Genomic DNA, 20422 nt, shown 5'->3' on the forward strand with positions numbered 1-20422 from the left:
TTCTTAAAATCCTCTGCTGTGCATCACTTGCTAGGACAGTTGTACCAGTCTTTGGATACAGTCTTTCCTGTGAGAGCAGTGACAGGTCTTGCTATTCTTTTGCCAACATCCAAACTGTAATACCGATCTGAAATGAAGATATGTTAGAATTAGATTCCAGAAACTACATTTAGTACGTGGAAAGAATCTTGAAGTTAAAGCCTTCCTTTTAATTTCACTTAGGCATGAATAACGGATTTTTCATTCCACATACATTTATGGAATTGAGAGGCTGTAACAGTTTGTGTCCTTATTTTTTCCGTGTCCTTCTAGCTAAGTTTTACAGCACTGCTAGTAATTAAATATGTCCCAGAACCAAGGAGTAGGGAGGAATACTCTTACACTGCTAGAACACAGAAATAGCCTTAAGAATTTGGAAATCAAACAAAACGATCCTGCACTGACTACAAAAGCGGAAACACTGGTCTCCAATTATGAATTGGCCTGTGTTAAGGTTCAGAATTAAATCATACTGGCAGAGACTTATTTTAGTATCCTGTCTTTGGATATGGCTAGTTCTTAGAGCTTTTTTTTTCTGAAGAATCCAGAAAATTCTGAGGAACAGTTTTACATGAGCCTGGCTAGAGGGAAAGGATCTACCTAATGTGGAATCATAAAGAATTTTTTCCTGTGAAGCAAAATGGTTCATGTTCCTCCCCTTTTTGTTTTGTCAGAAACGTAGTTCCATGGAAGCCACTGAAAAAACTATTGTGGTCCAAGGATTTCAGTGTATCATCAATATAATTCTGCATTTAAGTGTCAGGTTTTTTGTCATTTATAAGCCTGAACTCTTTAGAGCAATGTATTCCAACTGGCTAGTTCAGGTCATTGTACCTCATTGCTGCTAGTTGTCCTGTAACCATTGTTTGTTTGGTTTTTTTGATAGAAACATCTCTTCATTACAGGCAACATCTTAATTCTTGGGACTTTTTAGTAATTCTTAAAATTAGTCTTGCAGAACTACAAGGAGTAACCTCACGCTTTAGAAAGCTGAAATACATGGGCTTTTTTTTTTTTCCCCATCCCCTAGTCTTTTGAGGTATATAGTAACTTGTGTTAGCTTTAACTTACTGTAAGAGAAGGCATAATAATCATAGCCGTCTGGCTTATTGTAGTTGGGTACTGATATAGTTGAATGAATAACTTTCGGGAGCCCTCTCCAGTAGGTGGTCGTTTTGACTTCCTTATGCAAAATTCCTGCAAGCAAAAGAAAATCTAGGTGTCACAGTTTGGCTGCTGTAAGGTATCATTTGTTTGTATAATCTACAGCAAGCAAGATCTATTGGATTAAAAAACTTTAAAGGTACTACATTTAAAAAACCAATGGAACAGAATGTTGTATTTCAGAAACTACCAAGATTAAAACAGTTGTATAAAAGAAACTTAATAAACAAGTTACCAGTTGGATGTGGGTTGATTCTGACAGTCTGAATAACAGTTGGCATTCTTACTGCACGTTGAAAGCGTCTCCTTATTACAAGTCGTGGGACATAAACTGGGTATCTTATGGTAACCTGGGTTCTTCTTTGACACTTCTTGGCTGGCTCTTGTCTGTACACATACTGTTGCATGTTGCCATCTAAAATAGACATTTAACAAAATTAGTTAAAAAAATCAAAACCCGCAAAAACACCAAACCACCAGCTAGATCAGACAGGAAGAGGTCATTGATACTCATACTACAAGCAGGAAATCAATACTATAATTCTACTACATCTACAACTGTGGCAGCCTTCAGCTTTGTATATTCGTTCCTACATTTTGAGATTAAAAAAAAAGCCTTTGTCTCTAAATCAAACACATTCTTTCTTGTAGATGTTGTGATACCTCCTGCCTATGCTCATTATGGTTATTGTAGTAAGTACAACTCCAGGGGAACTGGTTTTCCTGCCATCATTCCTGTTGATAAAGGAGAAGGTAAGACCATCATTTTAGGCCGCCTGAGAGGAGGAGGGCTGGAGTCCAGAAAAGGATTTGCATTTTATTAACCACTGCTTTTTAAATTCAGGTAAGAGTTCTCATGTTGGCAGTACATCATTCACCTAAGATAAGGAAATACACTAGTTTAAAATATGAAATGAGAAATCGGGAGGGAGATTTCTGTACATAGTTATGAACTAGTATGATTAAAGCCTTCCCTTCTCTAACTGCTGGAGTAAAATAGTTTTACCACCAGATAAAACTTATTTTAATGTCTACCCACTACAGTGCTGGATTCTGTCCCTCAGTCCTATTTTAAAATGCATTTAAAGATCTGTAAGTACTAACACAATTTTTTAAAGCTTCAGGCTGTTTTTTGACCACTTAGCACACTCGGACATCACTTACATTTCTGTTTTTAGAAGAAATATGTCTTTCAGTCAAGAGAAATAGCGTTTTATTCCTGACTAAGGCAATTCAAGCACCTTTTGATCATCTGTGAACAACTGAAGTACAAGACATACCTTTTTTGATAAAATAAACTGATTCTGGTCTGTTGTTGTATCTTGCCACAGGAAGGGTTGCTATTATTTTCCCACTTAGCCCTGCAAATCCATTTGCAAGAGGTTTAGGATAGCCTTTATCCATAACACCATTAGTGAAACGCCAGTACAGGGGCCCCTAATGATATAAGGAAAAAATGACCTTTAGAGAAAATCCTTTATCTGGAATTGAGCTTCAACACTGACAGAAAAAATAATCTTACCACAAGGCTAGTGCTAACTACATTGTAAAACTGACTGGAACCACTCCTACATCCATTAAAAACGGGGAAAAAAACCACCAGAACTTCCTAAAATTCCTGCTGCAGTTTTCTAACACCACCTTTGAGTAGGGATAGAGTTATCTTCGAAATGAACTGCTCATGAGTGGTTACTGAACAAAGTGGTTTGCTTTCTAAATCTTCACAGACAGGAAAAGCTGCCTGAATACCAGACTGAATGATTAATTAGGTTATAACTGTACCATGTCTTTAATGAGGTGTGTGCATTTCATGGTCATCTTGTTGCGGGAAGAGAAACATATTAGGGACAAATGCAGGCTGTTTGGGCAAGGGAAAGATATGGTCAGATACCTATGTTTTAAAAGAGTTGGTTTTTTCTGAAGTGTGTCTTGTATAGAAATACAACCTGTCTCTCAGTTCCTCTGTCAATGCTTTCTGTCCTAGTTAAGTACAGGGTGGAAAAGCACTGAATTGAGGTTTTTTTTCCTGACAAGCGCCATCTCACGGTAGACAAGGTGGGGCTGGGGATGAGACCCTTACCTTCACCCAGTTTCAAACCCACCATGCTGGCTGAATACACCGTTTATTCTAGAAAATGAGGGAACACAAGGCTCCTCTTCCACAGCTGTTTTTCAACACCCCTAGCCGTTTTGAAGCTGATGGGCCCCACCTGCTCCCTGCTCCCTTCACCTTGATGAAGAAGGTCTTGCCATCGCAGTTGCACCTGGAGAAGACGGCGTCGATGGGGCCCGGGATGCCCCAGCCGTCCCTGATGAGGCGGGGGCTGGTAGTTGGTGGGCTCCTGCCGTTCAGCAGCCAGTAGTAGCGGCCTGCGGGCGGGAGGAAGGCGGTGAGGCGCAGGGTGAGGCGCGGGGCGCGGGCGGGAGGCGCTGAGGTGCGGGGGGGGGGGCGCGGGCGGGAGGAAGGCGGTGAGGCGCGGGGCGCGGGCGGGAGGAAGGCGGTGAGGCGCGGGGCGCGGGCGGGAGGCGCCCCTTTCCCGCCCTCAGGTACGCGGCTGCGGGGGGCGAGGCGGCCGCTGCCCCGGCTGCACCCCTGAGGCGCGGGCGGGCCGGGCGAGGGGTGCGGGCCTGGCGCGTCGCTCTGTGAGGGCCTGGGAGCTCTGAAACGGCTCCGGGGGTTGGGGCTGGGCGGGGGCAGGTGTGGGCGGTGGAGGCCGGGGCCGGCCGACCTACCTCGGAAGACTGCCAGGGTGCCGTTCGGCAGGGCCACCATGCCGTCTGCCGGCTTCCCGCTGCACAGGTCCTTCTCGTCCTTCATCGCTGTGAAACACAGTGGCTGGGGTTTGTAAAACATTTAACAAAAATGGCATTCCCTCCCCAGCCCACCCCAGCAGCCCTGCGGCGGCTGGAAGTGGTGGCTGGTGTCGGCTATGTTCAGGCTCTCTGGTCCAGGCATCTGACTGGCACTTGTCATGCAAAGGGCTTAATTATTCGTTTGAGATACGTTCCTGGAAAGCTTGGCTCTCCTCTTTTGGTCCCAGGAGTGCAAGACCGGCTGTTTACATGACCGGGTATACATATCTTTGCTTAGGCTTACCTAAGTACCTATAATTCAGAAAAAGACCTATAAATGCATCAGGTGCTATGTCCCCCGTTTAATTTCTTTGTGCTCCAGGATGTTGGCTTGATGTTTCTCCAAGCTGCTCTAGTTGGTTCCCTTCCCCCTACTTGCTTATTTAAAAAGCATTTACATTTAGTTTCAGTTAAATATAAAGGAAGGATGAACCTGTTCTGGACAAAAATTCAAGTATTTTTTATCTAAAATACTTTTTTTTTCCTCTCTGAAATACCTGTCAATATGATTGAAAAAAATGCCCAAGAACATGCAGGCTATATCCGATTAAAATAAATAGTGAGGACATGAAAAATGTTGTGGCAAAAAGCACAGAGGAAAGAGAATACAAAGAAGAGACTCCATGTCTGTCCTATGTGACGTTTTTTGCATCTGACTGCAAAATGCCAGGGTTGGTACCTTGAGTCACAGTAGATACTCACCCTGACTCCCTAGCAATGTTTTCATGGGACTTAGAAATTTACCTTCTTTCTCCTTTACTTTCTTTTTTCTTTTTTTTTTTTTTTGTTCTGTTTGCATCTTCTGCAGTTCTTACAGCAAACATTTTTCAGCAGGACCAGTTACTGAAAACAATTACTGAAACATGATCATGCAGTAAACTATATGGAGAATGTAATAAATAATACAATTGAAAACTGAGGTACCCATATGCAGGATGCTGGTAGCAGTAGCACTGTGGTTATGGTTGACCACTGGAACATGAGTGCCATGTTCTTGTGGCACTGGATAGAATGATCTTGCATGTCCTTTACTCACGTGTTCTGTTGTGCGCTCTGGTGGAGTAACTGGTGCCTTTGTACCTACTGGAATGCAATTACCTTGTGTTTCTCCAGGTAAAACTGGCAAGTCTGCAGTCTGGATCAAAGGCTTGTTTATCTCGGGTTCTTCTTTTACTGGCAGAGTTTCAGGGTCGGCTGGATGAGGCTCATCTCTTGTGTCGGTAACCTCCTGGAAATGTATAGTTGGCTTGGATGTCCCTTTAGAAACAATAAACATTTCTTCTATTGTGTCTTTTTTATCTCTTGTAGGGGTCTCTCTGGTAGCTTTGTCAATACCAGGGTCCTTTTCAGTGGCATCTGCCATTTCTTTGTCAGGTGTGACGCTAGTTTCTTTGGCAGTTGTTACCTCTTTTCTACCAGCTGTTGTTGTCTCTACAACAACACAAATACTACTTGTGCTCTCTTTAGCTGCTGCTGTTACAGTCGGCTTAGTTTCCATAGTTGTATCTCTTTTATTTGTTGTTACAGTCTCCCTGGGTTTAGGGGTTGCAGCTGTTGTCAACATAGTGGGCTTGGTCAAGGGTATCGTAGCTGCTGTTACAGTCGCTGTTCCCGCGGGGCTTTCTTCTTGTTTAGCTGTTAAAGTCTCTTTTTGTGTGGGAGCTGGGGTTGCTTCTTTTTCTGCAGCTGTTGTTGCAGTCTTTTTGTCCACAGTAGTTGCTTCCGATTCAGCTGCTGTAGTGACAGCTTGCTTGGCTGTAGGAGTTGTATTTGGAATATCATCCTTACCTTTAGGAGAGTCATCCGGCTTAGCTGTTATCACCGTAGTCACAGTAGTTGTGTCTTTGGTACTTGTTAAGATGTCTTTAAGCAGAGTAGTTTTGTCAATCTTGAGTGTTGTTATCTCTTTGTTTGCAGTGGTGGTTTCTGTTTTAGTTGTTGTCTCTTTGGTTATAGGAGTCGTAACAGGTTTAGCTGTTGTTTTCTCTTTTTTGTCAGTTATCACTACAAACTCAGTAGTCTTAGCTGGAGTCACCACTACCCTTTGTAGGGCTGTGGTTGTGACTTTTGCAGTTGTGCTGGTTGCTAGTGTGGGTGCAGGACCTGTAGTTTTCTTCTCTGTTGTTGTTTCTGAAACCACTGGGTCTACTTCAGTTATGGGTGTTGCTTTCCTAGTTGTCATGACTGTCTCGCTGCTTTGCGAGGTTGTGTCTTTTTTAGCAGATATTGCTAATCCGGGGACAGTTTTGGGTATGGCAGTGGTGTCAGGCTCAGTGGCTGCAGGGGTAGTCCCCTTGACCTTAGGGGTGGTGGGAGAGGCTGCCTTGGTCGTCGGTGCCTCTGGGGTTGTCTCTTTAGGTTTGGGGGTGGTGGGAGAGGCTGCCTTGGTAGTCGGTGCCTCTGGGGTTGTCTCTTTAGGTTTGGGGGTGGTGGGAGAGTCAGCCTTGGTCGTCGGTGCCTCTGGGGTTGTCTCTTTAGGTTTGGGGGTGGTGGGAGAGTCAGCTTTGGTCGCCAGTGCCTCTGGGGTTGTCTCTTTAGGTTTGGGGGTGGTGGGAGAGTCAGCCTTGGTCGTCGGTGCCTCTGGGGTTGTCTCTTTAGGTTTGGGGGTGGTGGGAGAGGCTGCCTTGGTCGTCGGTGCCTCTGGGGTTGTCTCTTTAGGTTTGGGGGTGGTGGGAGAGTCAGCCTTGGTCGTCAGTGCCTCTGGGGTTGTCTCTTTAGGTTTGGGGGTGGTGGGAGAGGCTGCCTTGGTCGTCGGTGCCTCTGGGGTTGTCTCTTTAGGTTTGGGGGTGGTGGGAGAGTCAGCCTTGGTCGTCGGTGCCTCTGGGGTTGTTTCTTCAGGTTTGGGGGTGGTGGGAGAGTCAGCCTTGGTCGTCGGTGCCTCTGTGGCCTCTGGGGTTGTCTCTTTAGGTTTGGGGGTGGTGGGAGAGTCTGCCTTGGTCGTCGGTGCCTCTGGGGTTGTCTCTTTAGGTTTGGGGGTGGTGGGAGAGGCTGCCTTGGTCGTCGGTGCCTCTGAGGTGGTGTCTTCAGGTTTGGGGGTGGTGGGAGAGTCCGCCTCGGTTGTTGGTGCCTCTGTGGCCTCTGCGGTTGTTTCTTCAGGTTTGGGGGTGGTGGGAGAGTCAGCCTTGGTCGTCGGTGCCTCTGTGGCCTCTGGAGTTGTGTCTTCAGGTTTGGGGGTGGTGGGAGAGTCAGCCTCGGTTGTTGGTGCTTCTGTGGCCTCTGGAGTTGTGTCTTCAGGTTTGGGTGTTGTGGGAGAGTCAGCCTTGGATGTTGGTGCCTCTGTGGCCTCTGGGGTTGTGTCTTCAGGTTTGGGGGTGGTGAGAGAGTCAGCCTCGGTTGTTGGTGCCTCTGTGGCCTCTGGGGTTGTTTCTTCAGGTTTGGGTGTTGTGGGAGAGTCAGCCTTGGTTGTTGGTGCCTCTGTGGCCTCTGGGGTTGTCTCTTCAGGTTTGGGTGTTGTGGGAGAGTCAGCCTTGGATGTTGGTGCCTCTGTGGCCTCTGGGGTTGTCTCTTCAGGTTTGGGTGTTGTGGGAGAGTCAGCCTTGGATGTTGGTGCCTCTGTGGCCTCTGGGGTTGTCTCTTCAGGTTTGGGTGTTGTGGGAGAGTCAGCCTCGGTTGTTGGTGCCTCTGTGGCCTCTGGGGTTGTGTCTTCAGGTTTGGGGGTGGTGAGAGAGTCAGCCTCTGTTGTTGGTGCCTCTGTGGCCTCTGGGGTTGTCTCTTCAGGTTTGGGTGTTGTGGGAGAGTCAGCCTTGGATGTTGGTGCCTCTGTGGCCTCTGGGGTTGTCTCTTCGGGTTTGGGTGTTGTGGGAGAGTCAGCCTCGGTTGTTGGTGCCTCTGTGGCCTCTGGGGTTGTGTCTTCAGGTTTGGGGGGTGGTGAGAGAGTCAGCCTCTGTTGTTGGTGCCTCTGTGGCCTCTGGGGTTGTTTCTTCAGGTTTGGGTGTTGTGGGAGAGTCAGCCTCGGTTGTTGGTGCCTCTGTGGCCTCTGGGGTTGTGTCTTCAGGTTTGGGGGTGATGGGAGAGTCAGCCTCTGTTGTTGGTGCCTCTGTGGCCTCTGGGGTTGTGTCTTCAGGTTTGGGTGTTGTGGGAGATTCTGCCTTGGTTGTTGGTGCCTCTGTGGCCTCTGGGGTTGTGTCTTCAGGTTTGGGTGTTGTGGGAGATTCTGCCTTGGTTGTTGGTGCCTCTGGGGTTGTCTCTTCTGCACTGGGAGGGGTGGGAGAGTCCACTTCAGTCATTGGTTCCTCTGTGTCGTCAGGAGTCATGTCTTCAACCTTAGCGGTGGTGGGAGAGTCAGCCTTTGTTGTTGGAGCCTCTGTGGCCTCTGTGGTTGTGTCTTCAGGTTTGGGTGTTGTGGGAGAGTCAGCCTTGGTTGTTGGTGCCTCTGGGGTTGTTTCTTCAGGTTTGGGTGTTGTGGGAGAGTCCGCCTTGGTCGTCGGTGCCTCTGTGGCCTCTGGAGTTTTGTCTTCAGGTTTGGGGGTGGTGGGAGTGTCAACCTTGGTTGTTGGTGCTTCTGTGGCCTCTGGAGTTGTGTCTTCAGGTTTGGGTGTTGTGGGAGAGTCAGCCTTGGTTGTTGGTGCCTCTGTGGCCTCTGGGGTTGTCTCTTCAGGTTTGGGGGTGGTGGGAGAGTCAGCCTTGGATGTTGGTGCCTCTGTGGCCTCTGGGGTTGTGTCTTCAGCTTTAGGTGTGGTGGGAGATTCTGCCTTGGTTGTTGGTGCCTCTGACGTGGTGTCTTCAGGTTTGGGTGTTGTGGGAGTGTCAGCCTTGGTTGTTGGTGCCACTGTTGTTTCAGGGGTGTCTTTCTGAGCTGTTGTAGTCTCTTTTGTAGTTGTCGCTTTTGTGGTAGTACTTGTAGATGGTAAGCTGGTTTTTGGAGCAGATGTAGTTGATTTGATTGTTGTGGCTGTTTCAGGGTGTTTTGTAGTTGGAGCAGGACTTGTCACTTTGTTTCCCAGTCCACTGTCAGTATCTATGAGAACACAAATATATTAAGACACTGGCATTGCAGTTCATGCACCTATTGTATATTAATTTATTATACTGATCAGGAATAGTTGCTTATATATTGAATAGCTGTAGTTGTTTTTCTGGTCTTTGCTATTCAAGTTTTCTGTTTAAAATTGCATTCAATTAGCTTTAAAATGGTGTAAACATTTAATGAAAATGGAAAAAGGAAAAGGATATGTGGAAGCTTAAGTTAAGTGGATAAATTCCAGTTTATGGGCTTAGGTAACTGTCAGAAGATAAATAATTTAGAAGTGCAAAACTAAGGTGGCCTGGGTTAAATATGAATTCCTTTTGTCTGTGTGGGACTTTGCAGCAGGTAAGTTTTAAACGATCCTTTTGGCTAACCTGTCACAACTCCAAGTGCAGCGTGACAGAGTTTAGTTCGGTGTTTGTAGGTGAGACCACTGGGTATTTCCATCCTTTTTCATAAAAGAGGAAGCATGCTATAAAATACATTTTTCTAATTAGACATTTCCCTTCTCAGTCTGTTCTTTTGATTTATTCCTCTGATGTTAAATATAACATATTTATAATATGCTTATTATATAATATATATTATGTATAACATTCCTCTGATGTTAAATATACATATTTATAATGTTTATAATGTATTTTTTATATAGATATAAATAATATAATATATTTAAATATAACTCATCCACCTATGACTTGGACTTGGAGGAGAGAGGGAGGAAAATAAACTTTCTGAGTGCAGACACCTGACTGCATCTCCTGCTGTATCTTTATATCTTGTATGGTTTTCGTCTTTGTGACTTACAGCTTTAAGACTCTCCTTACTTGTATATATAGCTACGTTGAGTTAAATTGTTAATATAGCTATATTCAGCAAAAACACCCCAGTAAATGCTTCTGCATTTTAATCTTTCCCTAAGCATTATCTGAAGTTTTGCTGTTTAGTTCTGTTTTTTGCATGGGTTTTGTGCTGTGTTTGATTCTTTTTTTTCTTTTTCTATGATTCCTGCTGTGGTGCTGTCTACCATTGCAACTGAATTTGGCATTTGTTTCCTGAAAATATGAAAAAAAAAGTGCAGCATCTTGTGGTTTGTGGCCAAGTTGTTTAACTTTTGAACAAATCTAAAAATATAAAAAAATTTGAGCTGTTGCTGATGGTCATGGCCTGGTGACTGTTAGCAGCAGCACTGATGCACTCACACTTCAGTGTGAGAAATAATCCGTATGTAAATGTGTTGTAGAAACAGTGTAGTATGAGCAGAGCGTTACTGAACAGGTTTTCCTCCCACCCAGTGTGTCTGAAATACTATAAGCCAAGTGAGGTCTTGTTAATGATTATTTGAATTTCCTTAATTTTGTTACGTTTAACCCACTATACTGACGGGGTTTTTTTGTAACAAGAAGTTGCCGTAGCAGAAAGGTAAGTACTCAAATTTTAAATTAGGAAATTTAAAAAAAACGTTAAAATACTGGCCATGATTGATTTCTAGTCTCATTTCATTCTTGTTACTTCAGGTTTCAAGTTCAAACTGATCTCCTGAGTTATCATTTAAAACGCTGCAACAGACTATCAAAGAACACAGGAAAGCAACATGTTTTCCATTGAGAAAAAATAAATTATGTGTTTTCTGAAGCTGCGTGAGGCCTGGGTTGATTAAAGATAGAGAAACCTGCTAGGAGATTTTCCTCTCTTCGTCCTGCCAATTCATCACTGTTCCAAAATACAACACCCTTCCTGTTCCAGCCATGGACTTTGTCCAAAACTGACAATGGTGTGTGACATATTTTTGTAAGATGTGTGTGAAAATCCAATAGAGACACAGGAGACATCACCACACTCCAACATCTGTGCTAAGTGAACTCTCCAAAGTCGCTATCCTGAGGTCTAGGTGAGGTAATTAGTTTATAAACTGAGTGGTTCCAAGCTTGGTAACTGTCTGGTAATGTCTCGCATTGGATTTCTATTTCCAGAGCAGGAAAATGGTCTTTAATTTTCCTTCAGGTAACACCCATCCTGTTTCACTCGTATACTTTCCTACCTTCCATAACTTCATGGGGCTGTGTTACTTCCTCTGGCTTCTTTTCCTCATTTTTGGATGACCTTTTGGATGTTGGTTTGTTTGGTGGTGGAGTCTTCGGTGATGGCTTTTGTGTGTGTGCTGAAAGAAAAAAATCTATTAATGGGAGCATTTTTCTTTTTAGGTGCTTGCTGTCAACTGTAAGAAAGTGATTACAAAATTTCAGTGACTGTCTTCCATATAAAGGTAAGTTTCTTCCTATCTATAGGAATTCTTATAGTATTATGCAGGGGAAAAAGAACAAAAATACCTTTTGGGATCCCTAAGTGTTTCATCACAGACAAGTGAAATGTTTTTCCCAGAAGTCTGAGGTGAGGCATTCTTTGCTAACAGCAACTTTGAGATGGCGAAAAAGATGAATTCTGAGTGGTGTTCTATGTTGATGACTTGGGACTAACTCACTATAGTGGATCTCTGAGAGCTATTGTATTAGCCAAGCATTTACTTTGATAATATCCTGAAGATATAGTTATCTTGTAGCTCCTCAAACATGATAATTCTACATAAGTGATCATTTTGGAGAGACATCTTAAAGGCAATAATTTCCTTGGAGGAGACAGGAGCTACAAAGCAGCCATGGACCAAAAAAACAATGCAAAGTTTAAGTATTAAGCTAACTTGTAATAGCCTGAGTTTTAGAAGAAACTGCAGGGTCGTGTTCAGATTTTCCAGCTCTAAAGATTGCATGGGATTTCACTTGTATACAGTAAGAGCCAGATGATATTTTGAAAATAATTTTTTAAATCATTGTTGAGTCAAACTGTACAATTGGAAGCAAGACCCTCTCTTCCCCCTAGTGTAGCCTTGTAGAAGGATCTTGTTAGTTGTGAAAAAAATGTGATGGAGCTCAGGGAACCTGCAGAGCTTTTTTTGATACAATTAAAGGAACTGGTAACTGCCATAGATATGTATAATCAGCTTTTTACAAAAGGAGCAGTATTTTTGTCTCACAAGATGACAACTGGGGTATCAAAAGAATTACTTTCATAGCAAGATAGTACTCAAAGCAAGTAAGGTTGGGTGTTGGACTATGACCTGACGGTTTTACTGAGAAAGGGAGAAATTGTAATTGTTGAATAAAATAACTTTGGGAGCTGAATTCACTTTCAGAGGAGTCAGTAGTCAGAGAAAAATGGTTTGATTAGTCCTTAACTTCATGTGACTTTGTATTAAGGGGATAGAGGGCTTCTGGAGGATAGGCAAGATGAAAATGTTCTCTGGATATACATTGTAAACTTAGCCTCACTGTACAGAATGAAGTGTTCAGAAGATGCAGAAACTGCAAAATTATTCCAAGAGGTGTAACAGGTTTCTCAGTTACGCGTAGCAAAAATACTAAACTTCTGAGTACAGTGGTAGGCTGGGTTTGCTTTGTTTTGTTTTTTTTTTGTTGTTGTTGTTGCTGGGTTTTGGTTGGGTTTTTCCCAAAAATTAATGGCAAAGTTAAGTAACTAAAATACTAGAAGAAACCCTCTAAGATTAGGAGCAGTTGGTTAACTTTTCATTATATTTGAACTGAAGAACAAGTGAAAAAGCTAACTGTCTTTTGGGAATGTTCTTGCCTGTTAAACTCAGCAGAAAGAGGGTGTCAAGTGACCTCAAAGGCAGCAAATTCACCTCAAGACACTTCTAAGACCTTTGTTGTCCTCTAGACAGCCCAAAAATGCTGAATACAGAGTCTACTTCAGTATAAATTACTGTGCAACTGAGTGGCAAACCCAGGCTGTTAAACCAGCACCTGGGGACTGGGGGTGGCTGGTGAAGTGAACCAAATGATAATCTGTAACACTGCTTGTTTGTTAAACTGCACGCTTTGGAAACTGGCTGCCTTGGAGGTTGCCTGGTCTGTGAATGCAGCAACCTGGTGCCAAGCCATGTTTGCCAAGTGTGTTCACAGAAATTAATTTAGGTCTATAAGTAGCAGAAATGTTAAGGACGTGATGAAATTAAACATATTCTGCTGGTGTTTTCTATACTAAATTCAATTGCTAGTGTCATTAAAGCTACATGAACTTGGAACTGCACCTCCAGATCTGGGCCTTTGTGCTCAACTAACAAAACCCCATCAGGTTCTGCAGTGAGGGACAGAATAAAGAAAAGTGACTGTGGTCAGTGTACTTCCCTGAACTGAATTTGCAACCTAAAGGTTAAATATGTATTTTTTTACATTCCTCTTGCTGCAGTGTGAATGTGCAGCCAATTCTGACCAGGCAGATCCTGCAGTTCTTCTCTCTTGCCCCAGAGAATGACCAGAGTGTTGGGCTGCACTTTCCATTTTGGATTCAAGTTGAGGAGGATGTAGGATGTATCTCTATATGCTGCCAGTGACTGCAGTGACCCAAAGCAAGTTGCCTGGAGGTTCAAGTAGTATTATTCCAATGCAGTCGAGCAGGTATTCTTAACTTTTGGATGGGTGGGGAATTTAAGGGAGTTGGACCTTCCTTCACTACTACATTTTTTTGTAAGAGGAATTAGGCTTTTACTACAACGTGTTATTCATTCCCCCCAGCTGTCATCTTGAATTGATGTTCGTTAAGTACCATGAGTGGAAGTGCACATGGCAAAACCTGGCCTTACATGTATTATTTTGAGTGACAGTTCTGATAGTAAATTAGAATGTGGCTAGTGCCAAAAGAGGCTAATGCAAAAAACCACTTTACCCTCAGAATTTGTAGCTTGGTGGTGCCTTCCAGTATATCTACCTTTATGCATCAACAGAATGTTCATGCTTCAGAAAATGGTGAATTTATTTTTGAAACTAGATTTTGTTATTTTTGTTTTGGTTTTTGTCTGCTAGCTAACTTCTTGTGTCCTAAGAAGCCTGCACAGTTAATGTTCTATGATAATGCAAACCATCTTTGTTTAAATATATCTGGGAAAAGTATAGTAACAAAGAAATTTCTTACCCTCTTTACACTGTTTCACGTAGTCTGGGCAACATTTGCCATATCTTTCACAGTCTGCATCACAGTCACACTCTCTTCCTCTTTCAAAGGCTTCAAAGCAACGTCCTTTGCAGGAGACTGCTTGCATAAGGCAGAACAAGAGAGTTAGTATTTTTGGCTAGCTCAGATTTAATGCTGGGACCTTTCTACAGTGAAGTAATTTGCTTAAGCTGATATAAAGAACAGCTTCATAAAATCAGGTGGATATTCTGGTCTGATCCAGAACTTGTTTGTGTAATTGTGGGTTTTGGATCAGGCCGTACAACCAGAACTGCACTTTGCCATTGAGTATATTGAGACCATTTAGGATTTATAGTGGAATAAAATATGACCTCAGCATTCACTTTAGCTAGGTCTCATCATAGAAGGTTTCGATTTCCCTAATCAAATAGCAGTTACATCAAGAATGGTATTTAAAATCTGGGTTGGGTTTTCAAAAAGTTTTTCATCAGGGTACCACTTTGCATCAAGAATTATGTGTCTAGCAAAGCATTTCTGAAAACTAATTTGCCTAAGTAAGTCATGACCAAGTGTACATGGTGTCTCTGGGCAAATACCGCAACTTAATAGTGCGAATGAGTTAATGAAGTTACACAGAGTGACCATTTAAAAAATATTATCCTAGTCTATTAATACAGTTCTAAAATTATTAGTACTAAAGGAGTATTTGCCATGTTTGATGTGATTAATAACCACATGCTTTTAATAGTTCATTATTAGCTAATTTCTGGTAACGTCAGTCACTGCAGTACTGCTGTTTCATATCAAATAATGACCAAATTGTTTTGGAAAGTGTGTGCACAGCTATTACAGACTGCAGAAAAGCATGCTTGCTGTATTTTTAAAGGACAAAATTTGACCCTAAAAAATTACATCACATTACAATGTAGTATTTATTAACAATCAGTAGTACCTTTAATAGGTACTTAGTTAACTGCTAAATTGAGGTGATTATGTTAGACCTGAAGTGGATATTTTTGAGGATATTTAACATCTCACAGAACTGAGCCAACAATTAGCTATCACTTGGTATTTCCAGATTTTACCATATGATCTGTTATTCTTGTCCTGTATCTTTTCTGTACATAAGTCTCTACTGAAGTCATGGTCTTTGTGTCATGCAGGGCATAAAGTCGTATTTTACAATTAAATCACTAACTAGCAAAATTAAGATTACTTTGTCGGCAGATTCTGAACATCTTTTGACCACTATAGATGTGGAGTGAGTCTGTTGATGCCAGTGGATTCATCCCACATGCACAGGTGAGAATTGTTTTTATTATATGATGTTAGGGCAGTTTTTATTCATAAATGATGTCTGGCATTTCTCTAATTTAGTCAGTATCAATCACACACTAACTGAGCAACAGCCCTTAGACTGCATCCTTTAAGGATGGTGCCTACCATCCTTGCCTGAATTCAGTGATTTAGGGCAGAACAGGGAAGACATCTTTAAACATTTTACTAAATATTACGTTCATGCCAGAGTAACGTCAGAATCTAGCCCACAATAAATAAATAAATAGCCTATATAATTAAAATATCTCAGTATGTACTTTCAGTTATGAAAAATGCTCATGTCCTCTCACAAATCAAACTTAGGATGGGGAAGGCTGCAGTGCGAGTGTTTCCAGTGTGTGTGTCAGAGCAGCAGAATTCACATTTTAGGGTGTGCTGCATCTGCATTTTTAACAACACGCAGCCTGTGTTGCTCAATCTAGGTCTTATACCTTTAATCTTACTAGGACTACAGTGTAGTGTAACAAACTGCTGTTACTTAAATTGCTGATATTTTTGACATTTCCAATTCGTAAGAAAATATTTTTTAACTCTCAGTAAAACAGTTTGAAACACCTGTATTTATTTACACTATACATTTTTGCAGATAAAATAAATACTCATCTGACAGTCTTTTCCACCAGACTCAACATGGTTCTGATCCAGAGTCAACTCCTGTCCATGGAAGGACATCCTCTGACTTTGGATTAGACTCTACAGCCTCCTCGCTTCTTAAATTTTAGTTCAAATATCCCATCATTTCTTCCTGGAACATCCTGACTTGGTGTATATCAATTTTTTGTATAAGAGACAAACAGATGTAGTACAAATGCACTAAGGAGAAGAAAACAAGCAGCAGGTAAACTGTTTCCCCTCTCTTGCCTAGCTCTGCTCTTCTGAAAAGCATAACCCTTTTCTCTGCAATAACCTGTGGATGCACAATTTTCTTTGAATGGGTTGCAAGAGGTTATCACTGAGTTTTTGAGGAGGAGAGAAAAAACACACATGAGAGAAGAACAAGGACACAGTGAACTAAAAGAGACATTTAGGCATTCAGAGAAGAGACACTGGTGTGGTGGGAAGTTGGAGCAAACAGGAGGGGAAGCCTTGCCAATAGAAACTGGCTATGTTTGGGAACTTACCAACCGTGCAGACTTTCTTGAAGTCAGGGCAGCATTCCATGTAGTGTTGACAGCTAAAATCACACTGGCAGTCATGATCTCTAGAATACCCTTCCCCACATCTCCCTGTACAGCTGGATAAATCTAAAATCACACAACACTGGTGTAAACGTTGCCAAACCAGAATGATACGTAAGGAAATGCTGAATGGCAAAGCAGTAACATTTATCTTTTTTTCTACAGAATGCCATTTCTTCAGTCAGTGTTGCAGAAACTGTGGGCTTGGTTCAACCCCTCCTGAAGGCCTGTGGATCAGAGATTGGCTCTGAGCCAGCTTGAGGACCAACAGCACCGCATGTTCAGGTTAGAGGGGTGTTCTGCTGAGGCTAACTTATCCTGTTCTTCCTGGAGATTAATGAATCCCTGAGAACTGGTTTAGTAGTATGACTGCAGCAGTTCTGGCATCCAGACTAGCCTGTGCAGATTTATCTTGGGCAGTGTATCAGCCAGTGCTGTGTTGCTGTGCAGACTAATTCTCCATCTTGATTAACCCTACATATGGTTATAGACATGCATCTGCACAACTGTACCTGACAGGCCCATTAATTAAGTTTGTTTGGTTTTTACTTTTGGTAACATTCCTCATAATAGCCAAATATAATCAGTTTAGCTTGGAAACTGATGAGCACTGGCATAATAAATACAGATCCCCAGAGGCATTTTTATTGGAAGTTTTCAAAATGTGTGCCCTCTACATTAATTTTTTTCCCTGAGGACAGAGAGGATTTTGTTATCAACTGTGAGGTTAGGAACACTTGGGATCTAGTCCTGCAAATTTCTATACTTTTTCCTTGTTAATCAGGAGATTATTTATTAGCAGAGTAACATAAAAGCTCATCCCACAATGGCTTTACTGCTAGTCTGCTGTAGTGTTGGAAAATGCTAGATAATAATACATGGTGCAGATCACAGCTGGTAAGCAAGACATCAGGAGATCTGCTTTCAAACTTTAACCATTCAAGCTCACCAAGGGTTTTTTACCTTGTACTGCCAGTTCACCCTGCAACAACTTCCCTTTCTATGTGAAATCTCTACTAATGTAGCATGCTAACAGCTTCTTCTGGAAATGAAACATACAGGACCACAAGTGAAGCGCCCCTAAATACAAACAAAGAAGCTGAACAATCAGCAAGCTAAAACAGAGTTAAGGTAATCAGCTGAAACATTGAGGAACAACAAGAAAATAACAAGAAGTAACATGTAACACAACACAACACTGAAGACAATTTCTAAGAGCACACACGGAGTGTGTGTATGTATGAAGGAAGACCATGGGACAACAAATAATTACATAGATTGTGATTTTCAGCAGTTACGTATAATGTTTGTTACCACTTCATTACAATTATATAATGAAGCAGGACTAGGGAATAAACAGAGAAGTTAATGGGCTTTTAATACGGGAACTGAAAAAATAAGTTAGACATCTTCCTTTATGAATATGTGCCCAATATTGCACCCTTCTTCCCTTATGGGGAGAAAATAAATCCAAAAAGTAACACCCTTTCATTCATTTCTTTGTAAGCTATGAAGTTACTCGTGAGGAAAATGCCTAGATGGTTCTAGTTGCTGTTGCCAAGGGTCTTAATTTTTGCTGAAAATAGTGGGAAGGCTCCCATCAACTATAGAGGGTGCGGTATCAGGCTGCTCTGTCCTGTAGGTCAAATCTGACACCTGCTGTGACCTGATGAGCTGCTCGGATAGACAATTGTTACATCTTCTACTATCAGGTAGTAATAAATAATTTTCTACCAGCAAGTATTAAACAATGTTAGCACTGTAACTTGATAACTGCTTAAGAACTATGACACCACAGGACTTGCCAGGCTGCAAGTTCTTCTGTTTTTTCATGACAGTGCTACTTTACTTACAAACAAATTACAAAGATCTGAGAGTAAATAAAAATATGTACTATTAGACAAATAATTGTGAGAGTTTGCCTCTGTGGTAGTAATAACAGTGTATTTAATGGAAAAGCACTTAGTATGGTATAGACATTCCTTTCCCTGAGCCTATTGTATTTAAATATTTCTAACCAAATTATGTGGATATTGTAATTTTAGATTCTTCCTTGAATCATACTGCAAATCACTTAGGCTAAATATGTCAGTTTGAGGGCAACAGGATCTCTGTAATAAGTCTACAGAAAAAGAGGTACGTTCATACTCATTTCACATTATATTCATATTTATATGTTATTCCTCAAAAAAAAGGACTATGCTATACCAAAATATAATTATGAAAATATTCAGTGATTATAAAACTGAATTGCAATGCCCGTCTGAATAAATATAAAATTCTAGAACTTATTTTTTTTATAAAGATGCATTCCTAGTATTTATCAGATATCCTAGACACCCTCCCTTTAACTTTGTATGTTACAGTACCTTGGGAAGATACTTCTTGAATCAAGGACAGTGAAAGGATAACCAGGGATATGCAAAGTATGTTCCATATGATCATTACTTTCAGGTACGACATCGTCCCTAAAAAGAAGTAATCTGACATCACTATATGCAATTCAGTTAATCATTCATAGGCTTAAAAATTGCAGTGCCTATCTTTATACATAATACTGGTTTAGTAAAAACATAAAATCAATACTAAAATTATTCAAGGACAAATTGCTAATTTACTCCATAAATTCTCTCTTGGTTATTAGTCAATTGGGTGTTTAAATTTTTTAGTAAGACTAGAAAAATTCATTATTAACAAACAGTGGAAGTAATTTTTTGTAGAATTCTATTACACGAAAACTATCGTCACAGTCTTCTCCTTTTAAAATGGATACACTTAAGTACAACAGTTTCTAAGGTTATAATACTGATAAATATAAGCATAAAGTAAAAACAAAACTGTCAGAATGTTAGTTATTAAGCAGCATAATTTTATAAGCCATAATCTGTCATTGAAATATTAATGTTTAAGTATGTCAAATGGAAATTTAGATAAAAGTAAATCTTCTTTCAAAAGGAAAACTTGTCCCGTTCATCATTTTCCTTCTGAAGAAGAGGACTTCGATCAAAATGCTTTGAGTAGAGATAGGTGTGACACTTACCTAACAAAGAATATGTCTGCTCTCAGTGATGTTTCACATGCTTTATATATTGCTTTATAACTGTGCTGGGGTTAACTAATTAGACAGCTTGTTAAACAACACTGCCAATGACAGCTTATGACAGCAAACTTTCCACATGAGTTGGAAGAGGTCCCAGATGACTAGACTAGCGCAACATCTGGAAAATACTCCCATTAAGAAAAATGATTTCAGAAAAAACTAAATAGGGACTTACTAGTCAAAACACATTTTGATTACCGAGTGAAATGAACAAATTGTCCTGAATGCATCTGGAAGGCATTAGCTACTATTGCACAGCAATACAAAATCATTATAGGCAAATGCTGAGTATATTTTCTTTCCTGTCAAGTGTAGCTTAGGTGACAGCCGCTTAAAGTTATGCAGTATTAATCTGCTACTGATGGTGTATCTTCTGCAAAAACTTTTGAGATCTAATTTATACAGTCGTAAGTAATTCGCCAGTTCTGCACTGAATATACAGTACTTTTTCCCTGAACTGAATGAAAATTTTGCCAAGGTATTGGCTAGAAATCAAAGAATTTAGTTGAATCTCAAATTTTTAAAATGCATTATATGTGAAGCATCAACAATGAATGAGAGAGACCTAAATGGTTTCAGTGGGTTTTGTGTTTATTGATTCCAGACTCAGAATCCTGGGAATAGTTATTTGTAACTCTCTCTCAGAGCTAAAGGAAGTTTCCACTGAAACTTTTAATGGTCCTGACTCTCAGGCTTTGGGAGGGACTTTTTATTCAGAAACTATCCTGAAAGAAAGGGAGCTTTGATACTTACGTCTTACGATATTACTTGAATCCCAAAGTAATTCTGTTATCCCAA

General features: G+C 41.3%; 1 protein-coding gene across 1 annotated transcript; it reads right to left on the minus strand.

Annotated features, from left to right (window-relative positions):
• Positions 1–20: 20 nt before the first annotated feature.
• PRG4 (proteoglycan 4) lies at positions 21–18987 on the minus strand. The gene is made up of 12 exons (XM_040610845.1): positions 18894–18987; positions 16468–16590; positions 14009–14128; positions 11064–11183; positions 8022–9013; positions 5155–7975; positions 3937–4023; positions 3434–3573; positions 2484–2640; positions 1391–1618; positions 1111–1260; positions 21–127 (listed from the first exon to the last, which is right to left on the minus strand). Exons 1-12 carry the CDS (start codon positions 18985–18987, stop codon positions 24–26), a joined length of 5136 nt encoding a protein of 1711 aa, XP_040466779.1. The 3' UTR covers positions 21–23.
• Positions 18988–20422: the final 1435 nt, after the last annotated feature.

The sequence above is a fragment of the Falco naumanni genome, chromosome 11, assembly GCF_017639655.2.
Source record: "Falco naumanni isolate bFalNau1 chromosome 11, bFalNau1.pat, whole genome shotgun sequence".
Classification (NCBI taxonomy): domain Eukaryota; kingdom Metazoa; phylum Chordata; class Aves; order Falconiformes; family Falconidae; genus Falco; species Falco naumanni.